Source organism: Schistocerca americana, chromosome 4 (genome assembly GCF_021461395.2).
Source record: "Schistocerca americana isolate TAMUIC-IGC-003095 chromosome 4, iqSchAmer2.1, whole genome shotgun sequence".
In the NCBI taxonomy this organism is placed as follows: Eukaryota; Metazoa; Arthropoda; class Insecta; order Orthoptera; family Acrididae; genus Schistocerca; species Schistocerca americana.
The window spans coordinates 835543108-835570233 of NC_060122.1; the positions used below are offsets into that span (position 1 = coordinate 835543108).

Sequence of the window (27126 nt, forward strand, 5' to 3'; positions counted from 1 at the left end):
ATGCATTATGAGCATTCCAAGGAGAATTAAAGATTTGATGGCTGATAAAGGAGAACATGCCAAATACTGAACACTCTGTTCATCTTCATGATCTTCAGTAAAATTGTGTGTGTGTGTGTGTGTGTGTGTGTGTGTGTTTCTTCTTCTTTAAAATAGTTTAATGAAATATTAGTTAGACATGAAACTTAAGTTCATAAACATAATAAAATTGCTGTGTCCATTCAGTGAGTAAATCATTTGGCACATCACTGTATGTCTGGTGAGATGTGTTTCCCTTCCACACACATATGCCACTGACATCCATGCATAAAATATTCATTCAATAATTAAAGACACATATTGGTCTGGGGGAAAAACTGGTAGTAGGGCAAGTTTGGTACTTCTATGGCTTTAAATTGGCATCACTGGGATGAGCCCTGATTAGCTGATGTATCAACATTGTTTTGTTTATAACCTCAAAAATACATTTCAAGATGGCAAGTCCACTTGAAATATCCACACTAGTAGAACAACATTCAGTTATTCGTTTTTTGCTTGCTGATGGCAAGAAACCAGAGAATATATACTGTAGAATGTCTAAAGTTCATGGTGAAGGTTGTATGAATTGTGCAAATTTTTACAAGTTGGTACAGCAGTTCAAAAACTGTTGCAACTCAGTGACTGCCAAACACTATTCTGGTTGACCAGTTGCAGTTTCAACTCCCTCACTTCAAAGTCGAATCGATTACATAATTCGTGCCAACCGCCGTGTGACTATGCAAATGATAGTTGATAAGGTTCAAGTTAGTACTGGTACAGTTCATAACATTATCTGTAACAAGCTGAAGTGCTGCAAAACATGTGTGAGACGGATCCCAAAGGAGTTGACACACCTACACAAGGAAACAAGGTTGAGAGTGTGCACAGAGCTACAGGAATGTTATAAAAGAGAAAGTGTGCACTTCCTCAACAAAGTTTTTTAACTTGTGATGAAACTTGGGTTCATTATTATGAGCCAGAATCAAAAAGACAAAGCACACCACCTCACCTGTCATGAAAAAATTCAGAACTCACACATCAGCAGGAAAAGTCATGTTGACGTGTTTTGGGATGCTGAAGGTCCAGTTTTTTTATGATCACCTCAAAAAGCAACATACAACGAACAGCCAATACTACTCGGATTGCTTTTAAACAAGGTGAAAGCAGCCATGAGAGACAGATGTTGTGGAACTCAGAGGAGAGGTGTGGTTCTCCAGCAAGACAACGCACATCCTCGTATTGCTCAACTAACCATGAAACCATCAACAAAATGGGCTGGGAAGTACTGCCTCATCACCCTTACAGTCCTGACTTAGCACCTAGTGATTTCCATTCGTTTCGTGCACTGAAGGATGCATTATGTGGGAAGAGGTTCCAGGACAACAAGGACATGAAAAAGTTTGTAGGAAATTTGTTCAAAGATAAAGAGTTCTTTACAGCCGGAATAAGAAAGCTTGTAACCCATTGGAACAAGTGCATAAATATTTAAGGGGATTATGTTGAAAAGTAGAAAAAGTATTGTTTTGTAAAAATAAACACTTTTTTCTCCAGACCAATTTGTCTCATTAATTATTGAATTACCCTTGTATATAGAGGGGAATGGATAGGTTAAAGTTAGATATAGTGGGAATTAGTGAAGTTCGGTGGCAGGAGGAACAAGACTTCTGGTCAGGTGAATACAGGGTTATAAATACAAAATCAAATAAGGGTAATGCAGGAGTAGGTTTAATAATGAATAAAAAATAGGAGTGTGGGTAAGCTACTACAAACAGCATAGTGAACACGTTATTGTAGCCAAGATAGATACAAAGCCCACGCCTACCACAGTAGTACAAGTTTATATGCCAACTAGCTCCGCAGATGACGAAGAAATTGATGAAATGTATGATGAGATAAAAGAAATTATTCAGATAGTGAAGGGAGACCAAAATTTAGTAGTCATGGGTGACTGGAATTCGATAGTAGGAAAAGGAAGAGAAGGAAACGTAGTAGGTGAATATTGAATGGGAGTAAGGAATGAAAGAGGAAGATGTCTGGTAGAATTTTGCACAGAGCATAGCTTTATCATGGCTAACACTTGTTTCAAGAATCATAAAAGAAAGTTGTATACATGAAAGAAGCCCAGAGATACTGGAAGGTCTCAGACAGATTATATAATGGTAAGACAGAGATTTGGGAACCAGGTTTTAAATTGTAAGACATTTCCAGGGGCAGATGTGGACTCTGACCACAATCTATTGGTTATGAACTGTAGATTAAAACTGAAGAAACTGCAAAAGGTGGGAATTTGAGGAGATGGGACCTGGATAAACTGAAAGAACCAGAGGTTGTAGAGAGTTTCAGGGAGAGCATTAGGGAACGATTGACAACAACGGGGGAAAGAAATACAGTAGGAGAAGAATGGGTAGCTTTGAGAGACGAGATAGTGAAGGCAGCAGAGGATCAAGTAGGTAAAAAGACAAGGGCTAATAGAAATTCTTGGGTAACAGAAGAGATGTTGAATTTAATGGATGAATGGAGAAAATATAAAAATGCAGTAAAAGAAGCCCGTCTCAAAAATGAGATCGACAGGAAGTGCAAAATGGCTAAGCATGGATGGCTAGAGGACAAATGTAAGGATGTAGAGGCACATATCACTAGGGGTAAGATAGATACTGCCTACAGGAAAATTAAAAGAGACCTTTGGAGAAAAAGAGAACCACTTGCATGAACATCAAGAGCTCAGATGGAAACCCAATTCTAGGCAAAGAAGGGAAAGCAGAAAATTTGGGTGCATAGATCCTGAGAAATCAGTACCCAGAACAACCACCTCTGTCCATAATAACGGCCTTGATACACCTGGGCATTGAGTCAAACAGAGCTTAGATGGCATGTACAGGCACAGCTGCCCATACAGCTTTAACACGATACCACAGTTCATCAACAGTAGTGACGAGCCAGTTGCTCAGCCACCACTGACCAGCTGTTTTCAATTGCTGAGTGATCTGGAGAATGTGCTGGCCAGGGCAGCAGTCGAAAATTTTCTGTATCCAGAAAGGCCCGTACAGAACCTGCAACATGAGGTCGTGCATTATCCTGCTGAAATGTAGGGTTTCGCAGGGATCAAATGAAGGGTAGAGCCACGGGTCGTAACACATCTGAAATGTAGCATCCACTGTTCAAAGTGCCGTCAGTGCGAACAAGAGGTGACCCAGACGTGTAACCAATGGCACCCCATACCATCACGCCGGGTGGCGATGACAGATACACGCTTCCAATGTGCGTTCACCGCGATGTTGCCAAACACGGATGCGACTATAATGATGCTGTAAACAGAACCTGGATTCATCCAAAAAAATGATGTTTTGCCATTTGTGCACCCAGGTTTATCGTTGAGTACCATTGCAGGCGCTCCTGTCTGTGATGCAGCATCAAGGGTAACCGCAGCTATGGTCTCCGAGCTAATAGTCCATGCTGCTGCAAACGTCATCTAACTGTTCGTGCAGATGGTTGTTGTCTTGCAAACGTCCTCATCTGTTGACTCAGGGATGGCTGCACGATCCGTTACAGCCATGCGGATGAGATGCCTGTCATCTCGACTGCTAGTGATACAATGGCCGTTGGGATCCAGCACGGCATCCCGTATTACTCTCCTGAACCCACCGATTTCATATTCTGCTAACAGTCATTGGATCTCGACCAACGCGAGCAGCAATGCCGTGATATGATAAACCACAATCGCGATAGGCTAGAATCCGACCTTTATAAAAGTCGGAAATGTGATGGTACGCGTTTCTCCTCCTTACACTAGGCATCACAACAACGTTTCACCAGGCAACGCCGCTCATCTGCTGTTTGTGTATGAGAAATCAGTTGGAAACTTTCCTCGTGTCAGCACGTTGTAGGTGTCGCCACCGACGCCAACCTAGTGTGAATGCTCTGAAAAGCTAATCATTTGCATATCACAGCATCTTCTTCCTGTCAGTTAAATTTCGTGTCTGTAGCACATCATCTTCATGGTGTAGCAATTTTAATGGCCAGTAGTGTAATAATTCCAATCCCAAAGAAAGCAGGTGTTGACAGATGTGAAAATTAGCAAACTATCAGTTTAATAAGCCATGGCTGCAAAATACTAACACGAATTCTTTACAGACAAATGGAAAAACTGGTAGAAGCCAACCTCGGGGAAGATCAGTTTGGATTCCATAGAAATGTTGGAACACATGAGGCAATACTGGCCCTATGACTTATCTTGGAAAGATTAAGGAAAGGCAAACATACGTTTCTAGTATTTGTAGACTTAGAGAAAGCTTTTGACAATGTTGACTGGAATACTCTCTTTCAAATTCTGAAGATGGCAGGGGTAAAATACAGGGAGTGAAAGGCTATTTACAATTTGTACAGAAACCAGATGGCAGTTGTAAGAGTAGAGGGGCATGAAAGGGAAGCAGTGGTTGGGAAGGGAGTGAGACAGGGTTGTAGCCTCTCCCCGATTTTATTCAATATGTATACTGAGCAAGCAGTAAAGGAAACAAAAGAAAAATTCGGAATAGGAATTAAAATCCATGGAGAAGAAATAAAAACTTTGAGGTTCGCCGATGACATTGTAATTCTGTCAGAGACAGCAAAGGACCTGGAAGAGCAGCTGAACGGAATGGACAATGTCTTGAAAGGATATAAGATGAACATCAACAAAAGCAAAACGAGGATAATGGAATCTATCCAAATTGAATCGGCTGATGCTGCGGGAATTAGATTAGGAAATGAGACGCTTAAAGTAGTAAATGAGTTTTGCTATTTGGGGAGCAAAATAACTGATGATGGTCGAAGTAGAGAGGATATAAAATGTAGACTGGCAGTGGCAAGGAAAGAGTTTCTGAAGAAGAGAAATTTGTTAACATAGAGTATAGATTTAAGTGTCAGGAAGTCGTTTCCGAAAGTATTTGTATGGAGTGTAGCTATGTATGGAAGTGAAACATGGACGATAAATAGTTTGGACAAGAAGAGAATAGAAGCTTTCGAAATGTAGTGCTACAGAAGAATGCTGAAGATTAGATGGGTAGATCACATAACTAACAAGGAGGTATTGAATAGAATTGAGGAGAAGGGGAGTTTGTGGCACAACTTGACTAGAAGAAGGGATCGGTTGGTAGGGCATATTCTGAGGCATCAAGGGATCACCAATTTAGTATTGGAGGGCAGCGTTGAGGGTAAAACTTGTAGAGGGAGACCAAGAGATGAATACACTAAGCAGATTGAGAAGGATGTGGGTTGCAGTAAGTACTGGGAGATGAAGAAGCTTGCACAGGGTAAGGTAGCACGGAGAGCTGCATCAAACCAGTCTCTGGACTGAAGACAACAACAACAACAACAACAACAACAACAACAACAACAACAACAGAGGAATGAACATAAAACTGTACGATACATACAAATGGAAAGGGCAAGAAAGTAAGCATACAGATTTCAGGGGTAGAAGGTAGTACTATGCATCGGTTCAGATGCACAGCATACATGAGGGCCTATTAAAGTTAAAAGTACCAGCGAAAGGCACACCCGTGTTCTCACTCCCTAAATGGCTTTAGATTTTAGTGTAGCATGCATTCTCTCCTAAGAAATGTAAAACAGTGGGCAGCTGTAGGTGTTCTTGCCATTTCAGTTTATGTTGTAGAGCAGTTAGGATGACACATTCTTTGAGTATATGAAGCACTGTAAAAGGTGCTCCACAAGCGTACTTTGCGAGGAGGTGCGTGACCAATGTGCAAGCAGTTTAGAACCACAGCTGCTTTGTGAGAGGCCATACCAGGAGTGAAGTTCGCCACTCTTCAGTGGTCTTGTTTATCTATTGGAGTTTTTTCAAATGTGCAGTATTTTGCCATTCTATGTTCCGTACCTCAGATAAGTGTCTTGAGATGGGATCAAACATCACTGTCTGAGGTTCACAGTTGTAATGTTTCCACTGTTGTTGCATCCTTGGAAAGTCTGCCACCAAGTTGATTACCTAGGACACCCATGTGACCGTGTCCATAGAAAAGTTATGGAGATTTTTGTTCTGTAGAGATTATATAGCAGGTTGTGAATGTTTGAGACCAGCAAATTTCGTGTATAGCAATGGTCTATTACTCACAGTCCAATCAAGGACACATATATATGAGGTTTGGGTGAATTTCGATACGTTGAAGAGCTCGAAATATGGCTGTTACTTATGCAATAAATGTACTGCACATACTCAGTACAGAGTATTGCTCCTCCACAGCCATTGGCATAGTCAACACATTCATTGAACTTAGAGAAACTTGTATATATGATTTAATTGTGTGGATAATCATGATATATAGAGTTAATCATCTGGTGTCAGTGGTGGAATCTATAGTTCCCTTGGTGTAACAGTGCATGTCCATCCATATCACTGGCCTAGGGACATACCAAGGAAAATCAAAGATGTGTTCTTGCATAAAAAGCAAGAGAGGAGAGTTGGAGTTCTCTACATAGATCTTCAAGGCATACCTCAGCTAGTATACATGTTCAGAGGTGTTTCATAGGCAGCCAGGTTCTGTAATTTTGTAGCAGAATGGGATAACAAGGGTACTCTAGCTGCTGGTTGAGAGCAAGTGAGTATACGATCAGGAGTAGCTCGTGTTGCACTCTCAAAGGAAGGCTGCCTGTTTCTACAAGGAGGATCAATACAAAAGGCTCCAGTTGCTACACTTACTCCATTATGTTGTAAAGGGTCTAATACATCCAGCATAGATGTTGCTGCTGAACCGTAAGCAATATATTCATAGCCTAAGATAGGTCAAATTAGCATTTTAAAAAACATTGATAAAACCAGTTGATCAATTCCCCAGGAGGAGATGATGGTGATGGTGATGATGATGATGAAGATGAAACAGAGAGCATTTAGACTCCTCAAGCAATAATCCCTGAGTTGGTGTATGTGTGGTGTCCATGTTACTTTAATATTAAATAATAATGCTAAAAAGCTACTTCTGGTAGCTCGTCTCCTAAGTAAAGCTCCAAGTGAGGCTGTACAGATTTAAGTCTGCAAAAACGCATGACACACGAATTTGTTCTCAAAAAAACAGTATCCGTGCTATTAGGCTCAATATCATACCGTTCTTGTAGTATTGTTAAGTTGCCATTCCACAATATGGAGTGGTGGAGAGTTACAATACTCATATATACAGACGCCATTGATATACAATGTCGATGAGACTGTGGGATGCACAATGGGTGGCTCTTAAATATTTACTTATTCTGTATTAAGATTATATTTTACAAGTACAGTTGTTAACAAACTACATGGGAGTTTGAAAAGGCAACACTAAAATTTAGCATTACATAATGGGTAAACAGATATTTCCAGGCATTACCTAAATTAAGTCACACAATTCTAGTAATAGCCATCCATTTTCTTTTGAGCAACGAATTATGATACTCAAAATATAATTTCCAAGTTTACAATGCACATTATTACAATGACCAAATAATATTACAACACAAATCACTAAAGCAGCTTAGAAAATGGGTTTGACAACTGAGTCTTTAGATAACTTGTGGAAGAAGAGTAATAATTCATTTACCTTTGAGGCTGTGAGTAACATAGTGGAATGCTTCTTGAGGACTGCTCTTGCAGCTGCCAGATCATCTCTTAACTGAGGATCCTTCAGTTCTTGTTGCCTCTTTGCTGCTTGGCTCATAAGTTCCGAGGCATTACGACCAAATGCTTTGATGTTGTCCAACAATTCTGATTGGCTTGATGCATTCTTCAGTTTCTCCAAGTCGTCTTCAACCTAAAGGCACCACAGAAAATAATAAATTAAGGAAATGACACTTATGTGTGTGAACTGTCAATGATTTAATTCAAAATTGTGGTTAAAAACTAACATAATAATATCTGACAGGTGTGTTCACTAACCAATTGCTGTAATAACAACAGCTGGAGCAGGTTACACAGCCACAAATTATTATTATCATTACTATTATTTCTCTTTCCTGTCTCAGACGTTATGTCTGGTTAAAAATGGAAGGTTACGTGGACCTTGACCAAGCGTGACTTCCATTATTATTATTATTATTATTATTATTATTATTAACAGCAAAAATAATAACAGCAGGATTCCAGTTTTTAAAGTATTTGCTTCATCAAAAGAAATGAAGTTTGGAAATAAGGAAAACTGGTTAGTTTTATAAGTGCTGGTAGGAAAGAAAAATCACACTGTGTTGTTTTGACAGTAATACAAAATGCAGGAAGAAGATCACTGACTTTGTTTCCACTTCCATTTACGTGCATTATGTTCCACCTAACAGTGCTGCTCAAAGTAATTTTTCCTTGTTGCCAGTAATTAAATTTTTCACTCTTTTGCAGTTTCCTGCACATTTTCCTTCTGACAAAGAACCATTTAAATGTTCCAAAAGCTAGTAATATAATTACCCCTTTTAAAAAAACTATCTCCATGTCCCCCACTCTATTTACTCATTCTTCATTGTTACTCGCCTTTTATCTCGAATATTTTCAGCAACGTACTAACATTGTGACAAAATGCCCTGGATAATGCTTTAATACCTACTCAAGGTTGTTTCATGAGTATATCATATAGCTGCCAACGTTGAGAAGAGGCTATCAGTAATCACATGGCAAATATGGAGGGCAATTTTTTTTTTAATTAGAAGCCTGACTTAGGCCTTTAAATGCTATATTTCAGACAATGTGGTATGTATTATTAAGTATAGATAAATGTTTTGTGACATCACCTGGTTAGAAAGATTGCAACAGCTTACAGACAAATGCCTTGAACTCTTAACAGCACTTGATTCCCAAGCAGTTTTATTCATGTAATTTAAGCTGACATGCAGAGAATGGAAAATTTTCGTCAGCACTTTCAACCGAGTCAAAAGTGCATGTTGAGTGATCATGGCAGATGTTCTTTAAAAAAACTGTCACAAAAAATAAGACGACGACAGCTGCATAAGTCACCGCAAATCTGAATGTCACACTTGTGAACCATGTCAGCAGTGAAACAACATGAAGGCAGATCCATAAGCTGGGAATTGCAGGGCAGGTGAACATAAATCCCAAAACCACTCATCAGTGATGCAAATTCCCATAAAAGGAAAATGTGGTGCTGAAGCCATAAAACCTGGACTATGTAGCAATGGAAGAAATTCATACAATTGGACGAGTCTTGTCGTACACCATTTCCAACTTCTGGCTGTGTTTACATTGTAAGACTGAAAAATGGTGGGGGTTCAGTAAATGATTAGGGCAACCTTGTCACCTTATTTCATGGGCCCCATAGTTACTCTAGGATGCATTACTGCCAAGCATTATGTGAGCATTTTGGCTAGTCAGGTCCACCCCAGGGTACAATGTTCATTCCCAGTGGTGATGCTGTGTTCCAAGATCACAGGGCCCCTACTGACACAGCTTGCATCAACCAGGACTGGTTTTGTAAGCAGGAGGATGAACTGTCATATCTCCCACCTCATCACCAGTCACCAGATTTCAATAATATTAAGCCTTCGGTTGTCCACTTTGTAGAGGAAAATGCCTGATCGCTCACCACCTCCATCATCATTCCCTGAACTTGCAGCTATTTTCCAGGAACAATGGTACAAGATTCCTTTGAAAACTGTATAAGACGTGTATTCATCCTTTTTGGAACAATTGCAAGCTGTTTCGAATCCCAATGGTTTTCCTACACCATTTAGGAACGGTAACATTTTGTGTTTTGGTATTTCCATATTTCTGTCCACCCATGTAGCTAAGATGTTATCATCAGAATACTTCTAGATATGTTCATACGAGATAAATTCTTCTGAATTTGGGGTGTGGAGTATATACTGAAAGTCTTGAGTGGCACCCTGAGGACACACTACCATGCGCACTGCTCCATGCTCCAAATCACTGCAAGCAGATTTTTCCACATGGAGAAATTTTAAGCCAGTTAGAACTATCTGCTATCCTACCAGTGTAAATATTAAGAAATAATAAACTACACCAATTGAAAGTCCCTCACCTATTGCTTTGAAATTTTGATACAATGCTGCATTTGAATATACACATGCTTTTATATACCTACTAGAGTGCTACATGTGCGTTTTTATATACCTACTGCAGTGCTATATGCGCGTTTTTATATACCTACTGCAGTGCTATATGCGCGTTTTTATATATTTACTGGAACACCCTGAGGTAGGTAGGTGTGTGTGTGTGTGTGTGTGTGTGTGTGTGTGTGTGTGTGTGTGTGTGTGTGAAGGCACCTGCACGAGGGTGCGCACGTCGAGAATTTCATCCCAAACCCTTGGACTGATTTCAACCAAACTTGGCACAGGAACAGCAGACCTCACAAGTATCAGCACTGTGAGGTTTATAACCTCCCAGCTATAATAGTAGCAGAGATATGGACAAATATGTCTTTTTTCCAGCCCCTGGCACATAGGCTGCCTTACCACAATAGGCATGTCATGTGGAAACTATCGACCTGCCGAAGTTACCTGTTTTGCAGGCAAGCCTACATGTCACAGGCAAAAATGGGTTTTCTGGGTCATTCAGTGTGAATAGAAGAAAACTATCACATCCAAAAATCAACAGCCCAAGGAAAGAAAGTACTCAATGAATACACATCACTGTGCAATAAAACTCTCTTCGCCACAATAGAAAAACTATACAAATAACACCCACAACCAAAACAACTGAGGAGAAAAAAAAAATTCTCCCTCTCTCTCTCTACCCCACTCCTGGACACACACACACACACACACACACACACACACACACACACCACAGATGCCAAATACACTTCAAACTCGCACGCCTCACCCAGCCAAACATGCTACGGAACAAATGAACACCACACAGCCACAAAAACATGTAATGGCAGCAAAACTCTGCCAAGTTTTGAAAAATCAGTGAAAGTACAGTGTCAAGCGACTATAGGCCACGAAATCTGCCTGTTCACATCACCAGCAACATATGAGAAAGCACCACAATAACAAAACCATAAGCTACGCACGAAAAAATGTGATTTATATTCATTTCTGATTGAAAATGCGAAATAAACAGAAAAATAAAAATTACGTTTTGCCGTTTTGCAGATGAGAAGTTGTAGCTTGTATAGCAGAATAGCTGCCAAAATAAATGTCCAATAGTATGATGTAAGGTATGTAAACTAATGCATACATCCACTCTTTTTGCCAATTAGCTATAAACAGAACTTTGATATAATGTTATAAACAACACATAGTGCATCAGGTTGTTAATAAATATCTCAACTGTGAACTATGAACAAATGATGTATAATATTTTGCAACAATTATTCATTCACAATTGTAAATATTATGTACCAAAAGTTTCGCTAAATGTTAATTTATAACAACAATTTTACAGTTAAAAAATAATTAAGAACCAACTGAAGATAGCACAAAATGTGCTGAAAAATGTCGGGGTGAAACAAAACAGAAAAGAGGTGTCTTACATAAGGCGGAATTCCTGTTCCCGGGAAATATCCTGTATGGACAAAACTTGATCAACAACAGAACTATAGAACAGGTCAAACATTAATTACTTTGGCTGTGACATCATATGTAAGTATGACGAAGACATAGGGAGGAAATTAGCTAAGTCTGGGAATAATGTGGAATAATAAACAGCTATGTAAAAAATAAAATGAGGTAACAAACAAGATTGTAAAAAGGAAAGTTGCTACTCACTATATAGCAGAGATGCTGAGTACAGATAGGCACAATAAAAAGACTGTCATGAATACAGTTTTCAGCGAGTAAGCGTAGCAACTTTCCTTTTCACAACAATGCTACATTCCATCCTGATTTTTCCATTGTTTAGCAAACAAGACTGAAATTCTATACGACAATGGCAGTTCCAATGCTTCTTTACCGAAATGAATCATATGTTATAAGTAAACATCAAGAACGCCACATACAAGCAACGGAGATGAGGTTTCTATGAGCAGTAAAGTGATGCACAAAAGCCAACAGATTTTGAAATTTGGAAATTAAGGGAAGAGCTGAACATGTTTAGCATCCTCTACAAAATACAAGATAATAGAAGAAACTGGAATGAACATCACAAAGGAATGAATGGAGGAAGATTATTTCTCCAGATAAGATTTATGCCAATTGCGGGAAGTAGTCAGGGAAGACCGAGGTAGCAATCGGTACTGTAACAGGCAAAATAAAAAAATGGCCTACTGTTTGAAGTGAAGATGATGTTAACTTTTTCTTCTCTTGATGGTATATTGAGAATTATTAAATCTTTGTTCATACGCCACAATGCTGCCACATCTGTGGCTATCTGTCCTCAACATCCTTAACACCCTTTGAAAGGCCCACATTTCAAATGCCTTACACAATACTGCACCAAATCCTATAAAGTCTCAATTCCATGGAGTGGGATACTGAACACGTGGCACTGAAGTAGTCAGGTGCAAGGTGTAATACTTATGTCAAGGTTGTCACAGATTTCCTCATTTGCTGGAAATGGCTTGTTCAATTCTACAGAGAAGTCCCAGTTATCATTGATTTGATATGCCAAATATTTATATGCTTTCAATCTTGTCATTACCAAGTGCAAGAGTGCCCTGATTTTTATCTGTTTCTGTTGACAACCATTCATTTGTCCTCCTGATGTATAAACGTGAAACTATGTTATTGCTATCTTCAGTAACAGTGTTTACTTGTTTTTCCAGCCTGTTTATATGTAAGATAGTGTCACCGACATTATCTGATATTCTGACTTCTGGCAGAGACTCTATGCCTGGTAATCCATATGATTCATAACCACAATGGTGGTGCCTCTGTTGGCAGCTAGCATCATAAGGGTAGGATCAGGGTTTAGGTGGTAGATTCCAGTCGTTTCAGATTTGCAAAGAATGCTCTACATCACTGGCCTCTTACGTCGTTTGCATTTATCGGAAATCTCTCGACTAGCACAAAATGCCAAGTGACTGGGAAAAAGTGCAGATGATTCCTGTATATAAGAGGGATAAAAGAATGGACCTGGAAAATTACAGACCTAATCCTTAACATTCGTTTTCTGCAGAATTCAAGAGCATATCCTGAGTTTGAATACAATAAATTTCCTACAGACCAAAAAGCTCATATCCATGAATCAGCACAGCTTTATAAAGCATTGCTTGTGTGAAACCCAAATCGCTCTTTTCTCACAAGATATACTGTGAGCTACGGATTAATGGTACAGGCAGATTCCATATTTCTAGGTTTCCAAAAAGCAATCGACACAATACCCCACTGCAGACTGCTAACAAATGTACATGAATACAGAATATGTGACTGGCACAAATACTTCTTAAGTAATAAAACCTGTATGTTGTCCCCCCCCCCCTCCCCCATAACCCCCCTCCCTTGCCGTTGGTGGGGAGGCTTGCGTGCCTCAGCAACACCGATAGCCATACCGTAGGAGCAACTACAACGGAGGGGTATCTGTTGAGAGGCCAGACAAACGTGTGGTCCCCGAAGAGGGGCAACAGCCATTTCAGTAGTTGCAGGGGCAACAGTCTGGATGATTGACTGATCTGGTCTTGTAACACTAACCAAAACGGCCTTGCTGTGCTGGTACTGCGAACGGCTGAAAGCAAGGCGAACTGCGGCCCTAATTTTTCCCGAGGGCATGCAGCTTTACTGTATGGTTAAATGATGATGGCGTCCTCTTGGGTAAAATATTCTGGAGGTAAAATAGTCCCCCATTTGGATCTCCGGGCGGGGACTACTCAGGAGGATGTCATTATCAGGAGAAAGAAAACTGGCGTTCTACGGATCGGAGCGTGGAATGTCAGATCCCTTAATCAAGCAGGTAGGTTAGAAAAGTTAAAAAGGGAAATGGATAGGTTAAAGTTAGATATAGTGGGAATTAGTGAAGTTCGGTGGCAGGAGGAACAAGACTTCTGGTCAGGTGACTACAGGGTTATAAACACAAAATCAAATAGGGGTAATGCAGGAGTAGGTTTAATTATGAATAGGAAAGTAGGAATGCGGGTAAGCTACGACAAACAGCATAGTGAACGCATTATTGTGACCAAGATAGATACAAGGCCCACGCTTACTACAGTAGTACAAGTTTATATGCCAACTAGCTCTGCAGATGATGAAGAAATTGGAGAAATGTATGATGAAATAAAAGAAATTATTCAGATTGTGAAGGGAGACGAAAATTTAATAGTCATGGGTGACTGGAATTCGGCAGTAGGAAAAAGAAGAGAAGGAAACTTAGTAGGTGAATATAGACTGGGGGTAAGAAATGAAAGAGGAAGCTGCCTGGTAGAATTTTGCACAAAGCACAACTTAAATCATAGCTAACACTTGGTTCAAGAATCATGAAAGAAGGTTGTGTACATGGAAGAAGCCCAGAGATACTCACAGGTTTCAGATAGATTATATAATGGTAAGACAGAGATTTAGGAACCAGGTTTTAAATTGTAAAACATTTCCAGGGGCAGATGTGGATTCTGACCACTATCTACTGGTTATGACCTGTAGATTAAAACTGAAGAAACTGCAAAAAGGTGGGAATTTAAAGAGACAGGACCTGGATAAACTGACTAAACCAGAGGTTGTAGAGAGTTTCAGGGAGAGCATAAGGGAACAATTGACAGGAATGGGGGAAAGAAATACAGTAGAAGAAGAATGGGTAGCTCTGAGGGATGAAGTAGTGAAGGCAGCAGAGGATCAAGTAGGTAAAAAGACAAGGGCTGGTAGAAATCCTTGGATGACAGAAGAAATATTGAATTTAATTGATGAAAGGAGAAAATATAAAAATGCAGTATATGAAGCAGGCAAAAAGCAATACAGATGTTTCAAAAATGAGATCGACAGGAAGTGCAAAATGGCTAAGCAGGGATGGCTAGAGGACAAATGTAAGGATGTAGAGGCTTATCTTACTAGGGGTAAGATAGATACTGCCTACAGGAAAATTAAAGAGACCTTTGGAGAAAAGAGAACCACTTGCATGAATATCAAGAGCTCAGGTGGAAACCCAGTTCTAAGCAAAGAAGGGAAAGCAGAAAGGTGGAAGGAGTACATGGAGGGTCTATACAAGGGTGATGTACTTCAGGACAATATTATGGAAATGGAAGAGGATGTAGATAAAGATGAAATGGGAGATATGATACTGCGTGAGGAGTTTGACAGAGCACTGAAAGACGTCAGTCAAAACAAGGCCCCGGGAGTAGACAACATTCCATTAGAACTACTGACAGCCTTGGGAGAGCCAGTCCTGACGAAACTCTACAATCTGGTGAGCAAGATGTATGAGGGAGGCGAAATACCCTCAGACTTCAAGAAGAATATAATAATTCCAATTCCACAGGAAGCAGGTGTTGACAAATGTGAAAATTACCAAACTATCAGTTTAATACATCACGGCTGCAAAATAATAACACGGATTCTTCACAGACAAATGGAAAAACTAGTAGAAGCTGACCTCGAGGAAGATCAGTTTGGATTCCGTAAAAATGTTGGGAAACGTGAGGCAATGCTGACCCTACGACTTATCTTAGAAGCTAGGTTAAGGAAAGGCAAACCTACGTTTCTAGCATTTGTAGACTTAGAGAAAGCTTTTGACAATGTTGACTGGAATACGCTCTTTCAAATTCTGAAGGTGGCAGGGGTAAAATACAGGGAGCGAAAGGCTATTTACAATTTGTACAGAAACCAGATGGCAGTTATAAGAGTCAAGCGACATGAAAGGAAAGCAGTGGTTGGGAAGGGAGTGAGACAGGGTTATAGTCTCTCCCCGATGTTATTCAATCTGTATATTGAGCATGCAGTGAAGGAAACAAAAGAAAAATTCTGAGTAGGTATTAAAATCCATGGAGAAGAAATAAAAACTTTGAGGTTCGCCGATAACATTGTAATTATGGCAGAGACAGCAAAGGACCTGAATGAGCAGTTGAATGGAATAGACAGTGTCTTGAAAGGAGGATATAAGATGAACATCAACAAAAGCAAAACGAGGATAATGGAATGTATCCAAATTGAATCGGGTGATGCTGAGGGAATTAGATTAGGAAATGAGACACTTAAAGCAGTAAAGGAATTTTGCTATTTGGTGAGCAAAATAACTGAAAGGATATAAAATGTAGACTGGCAATGGGAAGGAAAGCATTTCTGAACAAGAGAAATTTGTTAACATTGAGTATAGATTTAAGTGTCAGGAAGTCATTTCTGAAAGTATTTGTATGGAGTGTAGCCATGTACGGAAGTGAAACATGGACGATAAATAGTTTGGACAAGAAGAGAATAGAAGCTTTTGAAATGTGGTGCTACAAAATAATGCTGAAGATTAGATGGGTAGATCACATAACTAATGAGGAAGTATTGAATAGGATTGGGGAGAAGAGAAGTTTGTGGCACAATTTGACTAGAAGAAGGGATCGGTTGGTAGGGCATGTGTTGAGGCATCAAGGGATCACCAATTTAGTACTGGAGGGCAGCATGGAGGGTAAAAATCGTAGAGGGAGACCAAGAGATGAATACACTAAGCAGATTCAGAAGGATGTAGGTTGCAGTAGGTACTGGGAGATGAAGAAGCTTGCACAGGATAGAGGAGCAAGGAGAGCTGCATCAAACCCGTCTCTGGACTGAAGACCACAACAACAACAACATGTTGTCCTCGATAGCAAGTGTCCATCAGAGACAGGGATAACATCAGGAGTAGCCCAAGGAAGTGTGACAGGACCATTGCTATTTTCTATATACATAAATGATCTGGCAGGCAGGGTGGGCAGCAATCTGGTTGTTTGCTGATGACACTGTGGTGAACAGGAAAAGGCAAAGTTAAGTGACTGTAGGTTGATACAGCATGACATAGACAAAATCTTTAGTCGGTATGATGAATGGCAGCTGGCTCTTAATGTAGAAAAATGTAAGTCAATGCAGATGAGTAGGAAAAACAAACCCTTAATGTTCAGATACAGCATTAGTAGTGTCCCGCTTGACACACTCGTGCAGTTTAAATATCTGGGTGTAACACTGTGCAGCAATATGAAATGAAACAGCATAGAAGGATTATGGTTGGGAAGGCAAATGGTGGACTTCGATTTTTTGCGAGAATTTTTGGAAAGTGTAGTTCGTCTACGTAGGAGGTCTCATATAGGACGCCAATGCGACATATTCTTGAGTACTGGGATACGCACCAGGTCAGATTGAAAGAAGATATCAAAGGAATTCAGAGGCAAGGTGCTAGATTTGTTACTGGTAGGTTCAATCACCATGCAAGTGTTACGGATATGCTTTGGAAGCTCACGTGGGAATCCCTGGAGGGAGGAAGACATTCTCTCCGAAGAACACTACTGATAAAGTTCAGATAATCAGCATTTGAAATTGACAGCAGAATGATCCTACTGCCGCCAACATACAATTCACATACGGACCACAAAGGTACGGTACGAGAAATTAGGACTCGTATGGAGGCATATACACAGTCATTTTTCCCTCGCTCTATTTGTGATTGGAGTAGGAAAGGAAACAACTAGTTGTGGAACAGGGTACCTTCTGCCACACAGCGTACGGTGGCTCGCAGAGTATGTACATGTTTCCGTAGTTGTGTTGGTCTCCATGGTGAGGGATTTGGGGAAAGATGTGACGCACAGTTTGAGACGAGGAAATTATGAGAAGTCGTGGCAAAAAAGTGTTTCACTGTAGCACCTGGAGATGATAGCGGCCATTTGCGTTTCAGTTCTGCTTGTGTAAATGTGTTTGTGAATTGTCTAGTTCTGAGGAAGGATATCGTCCGAAAGCCGAACATTTCTAGCATTCTTCTTCACTGTGCCTGCCTGCGACTCAACGACTCATCAATGTGGAGGGTAGCAATCTATCCTTCCCATACTGTTGTCATCCATCCTGGACTTTTCACTGATTGATTTTGCATAACAGTTGCTCTTCTATACCACAACTCGATGCTGTTTCCCTTTGCTACTATTTTCTATTGGATTACATCACTCAGCATCTGCCCTTCTCTTTCTCTACTTTCCAAAGTTTTACTGTTGCCGTCTGAACTGCACACATTCCCACCACTTCCCACATTGCCAATGATGGTCCAACTTAAAGTCCCTTTATACCAACTATCTTAAGATTTTATTGCAACCCAGAATCAAAGGAAGACATCTCACAGTTGCTACATAATTTTCTCTGCTCTGATACAATGTTTTATATATTAGCACACATTGTACAATAGTAAACTGCTCTATGGTTCTACACACAATGAAGAAATGGAATAAATTCACACTGAAGCAACAATCTGAATGTTTACATAAACCGAAATAGTGTACAGCAATGAGATCAACTGACAAATGAAACTACACTATGCAATTCATAATCAGCACACTGTTTAGAGGACCTCTTACAAGACATGAATCAGACATTCATTTGGTCAACAGAAGGTTGACTTCAATAGCAAATACTCTACATATCAAGGTAGCAGCATTTATAACTCACTGTCAAATCAGATGAAACTACATTCTGCAAGAAATTTTAAAATGAAGCCTAAAAGTTACTTACACTGTAGTGCCCATTAAATATTGAGTTGAAGTGAATTTGCCTTAGAAATGTAATGATAAATTCCTTTAAAAGTATAAATATTACACACAGGTGTACTTCAGAAGCTTCCCTCTATATGTAATATGGAATGTACAACTTTTGTGTATACATAACATAAATGTGAATGTCCTGACGTAAGGGTCAATTCAACCAGAGGTTCCCACCTGACCATCTCTAATTTTGTTAAAACTTTTACCAATGCTGCAGGCACGTCTCAAAGAAAGTTCTGTAAAGTTTTAGCTCAATATATGCTGTACTTTTGGCACCAGGGCCATGAGCTTCAAGGTCACTCAGCCGAAGAGCATATTATCACAAATAAATCATCATATTTGACAACTCTTTATAAATTGATTAGTGCAGTGAGAAACCTGAAAATTGGTGTGTTTACTCAACTTTTAGTGCTACGTTCAGGTTTAACAAGGACAATGTAAATGAGGTAGCACACTTTCGTCAGCTGCTGCTCCCAGTGGGCAAAATGGACCTACCATACATACGTCATCCCAGTTTCAACCGTTGATATCTCCTGCCCAAAACATTTTTATGTCATGATATTTGATTTGTATTTCAAGAAAGTTGATGTTAGACCACATGATTAATATTAACTTTCAAGCTTCTTTAGTTATTGAGATATCTGGACCTAGGGTGGTGTCTTAAATTCAATCATCAAATTTGACCTACATTCAAGGTCAAATATCTGAAAATAGTGGTCAATAATTTCTTTCCCAACCAGTTATATTAGAAAGAAGAGACTTTTATCTCCTAGGCACTTCTTTTCACTTGTTGGTATCTTTTCTTTAAGAGACAACATTTACCTTCAAAAGTAAACAACTTTGTCACGGTAAATGTGTACTTGACATAAATGGATGCACGAGAATCAATTTCCATATGAACTGGAATCTAATTTATTTCCTTTTTATTTTTGTCCATGATGGCTACGTTTGTGAACTGTGACTGTGTGGGATAATAATTTGTAATTTCTACTACCAGTCACTTTTCTGGTAGCAAAAATTACAAATAAATAATTACTTTATTTCCACTGGGAGAGTAGCCAGGTCACTTTACACCCATTCAAAGCTTATTACAGAGGTACTGAAGCTAACCAAAATTTGAACATCTGCATGACCAGTTATTCCCTCAAGCACGACATTGTTGTTGAGAATGTTTATTTGACAAGGGTGATCAGGCACCTTTAGAATACAATTGCAAAAAACTGCTATTTCCATTATTTCAATGACAGTTCTCTGCCCATCACATAAATTTCAAGAACTTTTTCAACTTATGTAATCATGAATGATTTGTAAGCAAGGCTGATTGGAACTTCTTTGGGACAAGCCATGCTAAATCTCCATGCTATTGAATTGTTGGAACAGCAAAATGACTTGCATCATATGCAAGCCTTCAGCGTCCAAGAAAAACTAAATTTTGAGATGGTTCAACTTGTTCACATTTTGTGATGAGATGTGCATGGAAACAAGTTGTTACACACTGAAAAGGCTGAAGATGATATTGCAAGATTGGCTCAAGAAGAAATGTTTGAAAATGGCAAAATCATTTCTAGAATAAGAGATAATCAGCAATTTGTGCCAACCAACCAAAAAAAAGGATTCACATTAGCAAACTTTCAATCAAGTTTTGTATCACTTATTGCTGCTTTCGCCCAAGGAAATTATTTTCTTAGTGTGCAAAATGCCAAGTTGTACCATGGCTCAAAGCCCATGTTGAACTGTAACTCCTTCTACAGCTGGCTAGGCAAACCAGTTCAAAGCTTAGAAGAAAGCAAATGCCCTCCACCATTATCTCTCCACAAGGCCACTGGTCAAAAGCTCAACTGTGGCCCGAGTCTTGAGTCTGTGCCTGCCTGTCTACTCTCAACACGACTATTCAGTGAGTGGTTACGTTTACTTTCACTGTTCTTAATGCACACGCTGTTGATTCCTATAGAAATATACACATGCAGTGCCCATTCAACATTGTATGGGTACAGCCACAACCTACCTTTCTTGGAAAATTTACTCTAAACTTAAGGTACTTCTATAGTAATGCTATTTGTCGAAATACTAACCACTCGAAGAGACTTTAACAAAAGATGCACATCGACCATGTCTGCGAGTATGAGCAGCCTGGTAACAGCTGATAAAAGGTTCCGGGCTGCTCGTACCATGTTGCCCCTTTTCAGTGATGAACATGGATCATCTGCAAATTCACGAGCTGCCACACTCATCGCATCACCTATTTAAAAAAAGTTCAAATTTAAGGTATATTTATAACAAGTGCACATAAATGAACACTTTAGCTTAAAAAAAAAAAAAAAGTCAACTACGAGTTAGGTTCAGGAGGTAAGGAAAAATTTACAAAGAAACAATGGCCGGCCGCTGTGGCCAAGCGGTTCGAGGCCCTTCAGTCCGGAACCGCGCTGCTGCTACAGTCACAGGTTCGAATCCTACCTCGGGCATGGATGTGTGTGATGTCCTTAGATTAGTCAGGTTTAAGTAGTTATAAATCTAGGTCACTGATAACCTCAGATGTTCAGTCCCATAGTACTTAGAGCCATTTGAAGCACTTGAAAGAAACAATGTAAGAGAAGAAACAACAGATGCATGTGACAGTTTCAAAATACAAGTATTACAGGTGGAAGAATTCCAATATAGGAAGAAAAAGGTAGTAACTGGTCCTCTGAAGTCCTAAAAATAACAGGGAAAAAAGATGACATGAGTGTCAAGCAAAACAATCAGTAACGAAGGAGTGAAAGCACTAGCTTCATCCCTAATGATAGAACTGTTGCAAATAATGAACTGGAATATACTGTAGCAGATTGAGGCATTGTGTGTAGTTCAACAAGCAAATCATTAATCAGAAACACATTTAAGTAACATGTCTCATGTAATGTGCATTATGGTTTGTAACAGGGTTTTTGGAAGAGCTGGTCTTACTTCTATGAGAGTAACATCCGACAAAGAGTGCACACAGATCCGTTGCTAGTCAGTATGTTATCTGCCCTTGAGAAAGACTTTTTCTTGGCTGTGTCTGAAGTCCAGGCATTTTCAATGCACCTGAACTGTGACAAAATTGCAATCATACATGTAACACAGGAGTGTTACCAGTCATACACTGAAGAGCCAAAGAAGACCTGCCTAATATCGTGTAGGGCCCCCGTACGCACGCAGAAGTGCCACAACACAATGTGGCATGGACTCGACTATTGTCTGAAGTAGTGCTGGAGGGAACTGACACCGCTTCTCAACAGCACATTGCATGGCATCCCAGATATGCTCAGGAATGTTCGTGTCTGGGGAGTTTGGTGGCCAGTGGAAGTGTTTAAACTCAGAAGAGTGTTCCTAGAGCCACTCTGTAGCAATCCTGGATGTCTGGGGGTGTCACACTGCCCTGCTGGCATTGTCCAAGTCCGTCGGAATGCACAATGGACATGAATGGATGCAGGTGATCAGACAGGATGCTTACATATGTGTCACCTGTCAGAGACACATCAAAGGTCTCATATCACTCCAACTGCACATGCCCTACACCATTACAGAGCCTCCACCAGCTTGAACATTCCCCTGCTGACATGCAGGGTCCATGGATTCATGAGGTTGTCTCCATACCCGTACACGTCCATCAACTTGATATGATTTGAAATGAGACTTGTCCGATCAGGCAACACATTTCCAGCCATCAACAGTCCAATGCCAGTGTTGGTGGGCCCATGAGAGATGTAAAGCTTTGTGTTGTGAGTCATCAAGGGTACACAAGTGGGCATTTGGCTCCAAAAGAGCATACCAATGATGTTTCATTGGGTGTTTCGCACGGTGACACTTGTTGATGGCCCAGCATTGAAAGCTGCCGCAATTTGCAGAAGGGTTGCACTTCTGTCACACTGAATGATTCTCTTCAGTCTTCGTTGGTGCTGTCCCTGCAGGATCTTTTTCCGGCCGCAGCAATGTCAGAGATTTGACATTTTACCAGATTCCTGATATTCACAGTACACTCGTGAAATGGTCGTAAGGGAAAATCCCCACTTCATCACTACCTCGGAGATGCTGTATCCCATCGCACATGCGCCAACTGTAACACCATGTTCAAACTCACTTAAATCTTGATAACCTGACATTGTAGTAGCAGTAATCGACCTAACTGCGCTAGGCACCAAAGTGCCGTATTCTGCCTGTTTATATATCTTTGTATCTGAATACACATGCCTATACCAGTTTCTTTGGCGCTTCAGTGTATAACCTCTCTCTATACAGTGCTAAGAGCTGTGTTATTATAAACAAATCGAATATAAATTATCAGTGTACAGGCTAAAAGGCTCCTGGTGCCCACAAAACCATATAAACTTTAAACCCTTAATGTTAAAACCCAGGTTACCTCATTTCTATTATTTTGACAGAAATTTAAAATCCTGAGTATACTAGCGAACCTTAAGAACCCTACTTATATCCATTTCAGCACTGATAGTTACGTGTTTGGCCAATAGAGAGAATCTGGTCCTACATTTGTAGCCTGGCTGTCGTGTTTTGGCTGAGGTGGTCACCACTACATAATGTCTTTACTGTGTACAGCTTTGGATATTTGACAACAAAACGCGCACTCTCGGCCTCTCTCCTGTATTGTTCTTTAGGCAATGCTTCCAAAAAAGAGTGGCTATAGTGATCCTGAGTTTGACATTGGATTTAGCACCTCAGAAAGTGGAGAAGAACGTGGCATTACTCATTAAGAGACTGAAAGTGATGACAGTTCATCAGAGGAGTGACAAGTGCTCGCTGGTGATATGAAATAAATACATCCACTGTGGTCCAGCCCGCTCCTCCCAGTTTTATGTTCACAGGAAACCGTTGTGAAATACTTGGTTACTCTTCAAAGCTACACATAAACTAAAAATGACTTCAAGTTTCAAGATATTTTAGTCAACATCCAGTGCACATGTATAATCAGGATTTTATTATTGGTGATCTCAAACTTGTGTAACTCATTATTTTGAGCCTTAAAAGCTATCTTTATATGTCAATACGTTTTTTCATTAATAAAAATAAATATTTTGGAAGATAATTTGAAAAAAAATAAATAATTATGTTGACGTGTAATAACCACCACACAGAATTAAAAAATGTGATGCACAGACACACAGAGAAATACAAGGAACAGGGACATTACAAATAATGGTCATAAGCAAACAGATCCATTGTGGTTGCAGCAACAATTCAGAATATATATTAATGTATTCAAATGAGATGACACTCTTTATAGCATCTATCTATCTATATAAAAAAGGAGATATTATACATAAAAACAAAGATGAGGTGACTTACCGAACAAAAGTGCTGGCAGGTCGATAGACACACAAACAAACACAAACACACACACAAAATTCAAGCTTTCGCAACAAACTGTTGCCTCATCAGGAAAGAGGGAAGGAGAGGGGAAGACGAAAGGAAGTGGGTTTTAAGGGAGAGGGTAAGGAGTCATTCCAATCCCGGGAGCGGAAAGACTTACCTTAGGGGGAAAAAAGGACAGGTATACACTCGCACACACGCACATATCCATCCACACATACAGACACAAGCAGAATATGTCTGCTTGTGTCTGTATGTGTGGATGGATATGTGCGTGTGTGCGAGTGTATACCTGTCCTTTTTTCCCCCTAAGGTAAGTCTTTCCGCTCCCGGGATTGGAATGACTCCTTACCCTCTCCCTTAAAACCCACTTCCTTTCGTCTTCCCCTCTCCTTCCCTCTTTCCTGATGAGGCAACAGTTTGTTGCGAAAGCTTGAATTTTGTGTGTGTGTTTGTGTTTGTTTGTGTGTCTATCGACCTGCCAGCGCTTTTGTTCGGTAAGTCACCTCATCTTTGTTTTTATATATAATTTTTCCCACGTGGAATGTTTCCTTCCATTATATTGATATCAATAAAAAAGGAGATATTAACATGTAAAAAGTATTGTTGTTGTTGTTGTTGCTGCTGCTGCTGCTGGTGGTTTCAGTTCACAAACTGGTGTGATGCAGCTAGTCTATCACGTACATGTCTCTCTATCTCTGTGTAACTACTGCAGCCTATATCCAATTTAAACTACTTTCTGTAGTTAATCCAAGGACTTCCCTACAAGTTTTATCCTCCACAATTTGGCCATTGGCAAACTAATTATTCACTGATGCTCCCTTTTAATAAATTAAAATTAAAATTAATAAATTCTTTAATAAATTAGCTCAATTAAATTTGATATCACTTATTTTATTTCATCTATATGCATAACTTCTAATGCTTCTTTCTACAGATGGAACAAAACAATATCCCCAGAACTTCCCCACCCCACATATAAATGAAAAGGTAAGGGCAGATATAGAGCTCCCCCTTGAGCTTAACTGCCCCAAACCTTTCACCTATAAACTGTAATTCCATTATTACAAGTTCGCCACTGTAAAAAGTTACATCATAAATTGACACTCCATAACTGAATGCAAAAGTATTAGTTTTCAAACTAACAAAGTGTGTGTTACAGGCTAGAAATAAGTCATGGTCATGCCTGAGACACAATACTGATATCTTGCCATAGACACCACAGGGAACATCTAGTTGGAAAGCAATAGCTTTGCTGTTGAGAATTCTTTGAAAGAACAGTAAAAGCCAAACTGAAACTCAATACACTGATATCTATCTTCAAAGCTATTTTTCAAGAAATGAAGATTATAGAGACTGTAAGTGAACACATGGAAGTTACACTTAAGGACAAGTGTTACAGTTACAATGGAGGTTACAATCGTCTAAATTAGAAAGTCAGAAATGAAAACAACGAGGAGGTGACAGAAAGAAGATAAAAAGATAAAACCTTCAAAAGGATACACACACACACACACACACTCATATGTGCCTGTACAGAGAGAGAGAGAGAGAGAGAGAGAGAGAGAGAGAGAGAGAGAGAGAGGGGGGGGGGGAGGGGGGAGGGGGGGAGGGTTGAGGGGGAGGGGGGAGGGGGAGAGGGGGGTACTCTAACTCAAAACAGGATTCCTCTGCATGTAGGTAAAGTTCTCTGTTGTTTTTGTGTCTTTCAGTGACTCAGTACCTTAGGTAATTAGTGAGTTGTTACTTTTATGCCTAATTTTTTTTTAAATACTGTTCAGTCATTTCTACCAAGAATGGGAGAAAGCTTTCCACCCAGTCAAGCACTGACAGAACAAAATTTAATGAGATGATTCTGATTTGTGTTGCAAAAGTGTGTATTACTGTTTAAAACACTAAAACAACATTCACAAGTTGTTTCACAAACAATGACCAAAAACCACACAACACACAGGTGCTGAAACATGTTTAGGTAACAAGAAAAAACAGTGTTTTGAGGAAGGAAAAAATGGAACATATATCCCATAACAAACTATTTTAGAACTGCAGTGTTCCTTGAAACATACCTGTTTTTCGAACCTCTTCTACAGCAGCAAGCATCTCTTGCTTTATATCTGGATTCTCATATGCTATCATTTCTCCTTTTTCAATAAAGTTTTCTGTGGCTTTTTCAACTGCTGCAACAAGTACGTGGGCTCGTTTCGATCTACCTTTCTTCTTTTTTGAAGGGCCTTTGGTATTGACCAATGTTGTGACCTAAAAATATTTAAAACTAGCTGATTACACAGCAAACATTGATAATTATTTATGCCCCCCCCCCCTCCTCATTCTATTAGACATGGTAATAAATCAAATCTACATATACAACAAAACCAAAGTAAAAACTAGGTTGTTTTGGAACCCAGTTTTTAAATCAAAAACACAGAAGACCAAAAAGAGGAGCTTCGAGCTTCAAACCTTAGTAAAATGAGTAAAACCAAAGTAAATTTAATGATACGTTATTAATTATACAGTAAAATGTTTTATAAATTCACTGTAATATTAACTTAAGACAAAACTGATCATACACAACATTTTTAATTTCCCTCTTCACCTTCAGGGGCAAAAGCAAATAATTCTTGGTAAACCAATTCTTGAGCAAGCAATATAAAGTTGCCCATGGAAGAAACACAAAAATCTCAAATTTATTCCTCAGTACTGGACAGTTTGTCCACATCAACTAAAACATGTGGTACTGGTCGTCGGTTTTGAGAGTCTGTGAAGTAACTTAGTTCTGTTATGTGATGTAAAGGTCGTGCGGTCTATCTGAAATGTATAATGTTTGAAGAGAAGGTGTTTTGGAGTTTTTGGTGACGCTCTCTAGTGTTGAATACTGATGTTTCAAAATTATTTTTGAATGATGTTAGTGAGTCATTGGGCTTACGAAATGCTGTTTGCTAGGATTTGTGTTGGAATTGTTGTACTTGGTGATTTTTAGAGTGTTTTTTTAAGCAGTTATTGGCAACAGATTTGTTATCGCTTTAAACTTATTAGTTTGATGAGATGTCCACAGCTGAAAAATTAATTGCTCTTTTTTTTCCTCAAGGGTATGACTGTGACATTTAGCTGCAGATCACCACATGCCGCAATGGCAAGTCAACAATTATTACATATTCATAGTAGCATGGGTTAATGGCTGATATGTGAGGTACCAATTTTAGGGCAAAGCTACAAAATCAACCAAATT

The 27126-nt window shown here is 39.5% G+C and overlaps 1 protein-coding gene across 2 annotated transcripts in view; it reads right to left on the reverse strand.

The window, feature by feature from the left end:
* The window catches only part of LOC124612323 (catenin alpha), a 152924-nt gene that overhangs the window by 109039 nt on the left and 16759 nt on the right, over positions 1-27126 (reverse strand). For both annotated transcript variants that reach the window (XM_047140457.1, XM_047140456.1), the window contains exons 2-4: positions 25967-26156; positions 20633-20799; positions 7581-7790 (exon numbers count right to left, since the gene is read on the reverse strand). In XM_047140457.1, coding sequence (XP_046996413.1) covers positions 7581-7790; positions 20633-20799; positions 25967-26156 — 567 coding nt within the window. The remainder of the gene's footprint in view (positions 1-7580; positions 7791-20632; positions 20800-25966; positions 26157-27126) is intronic.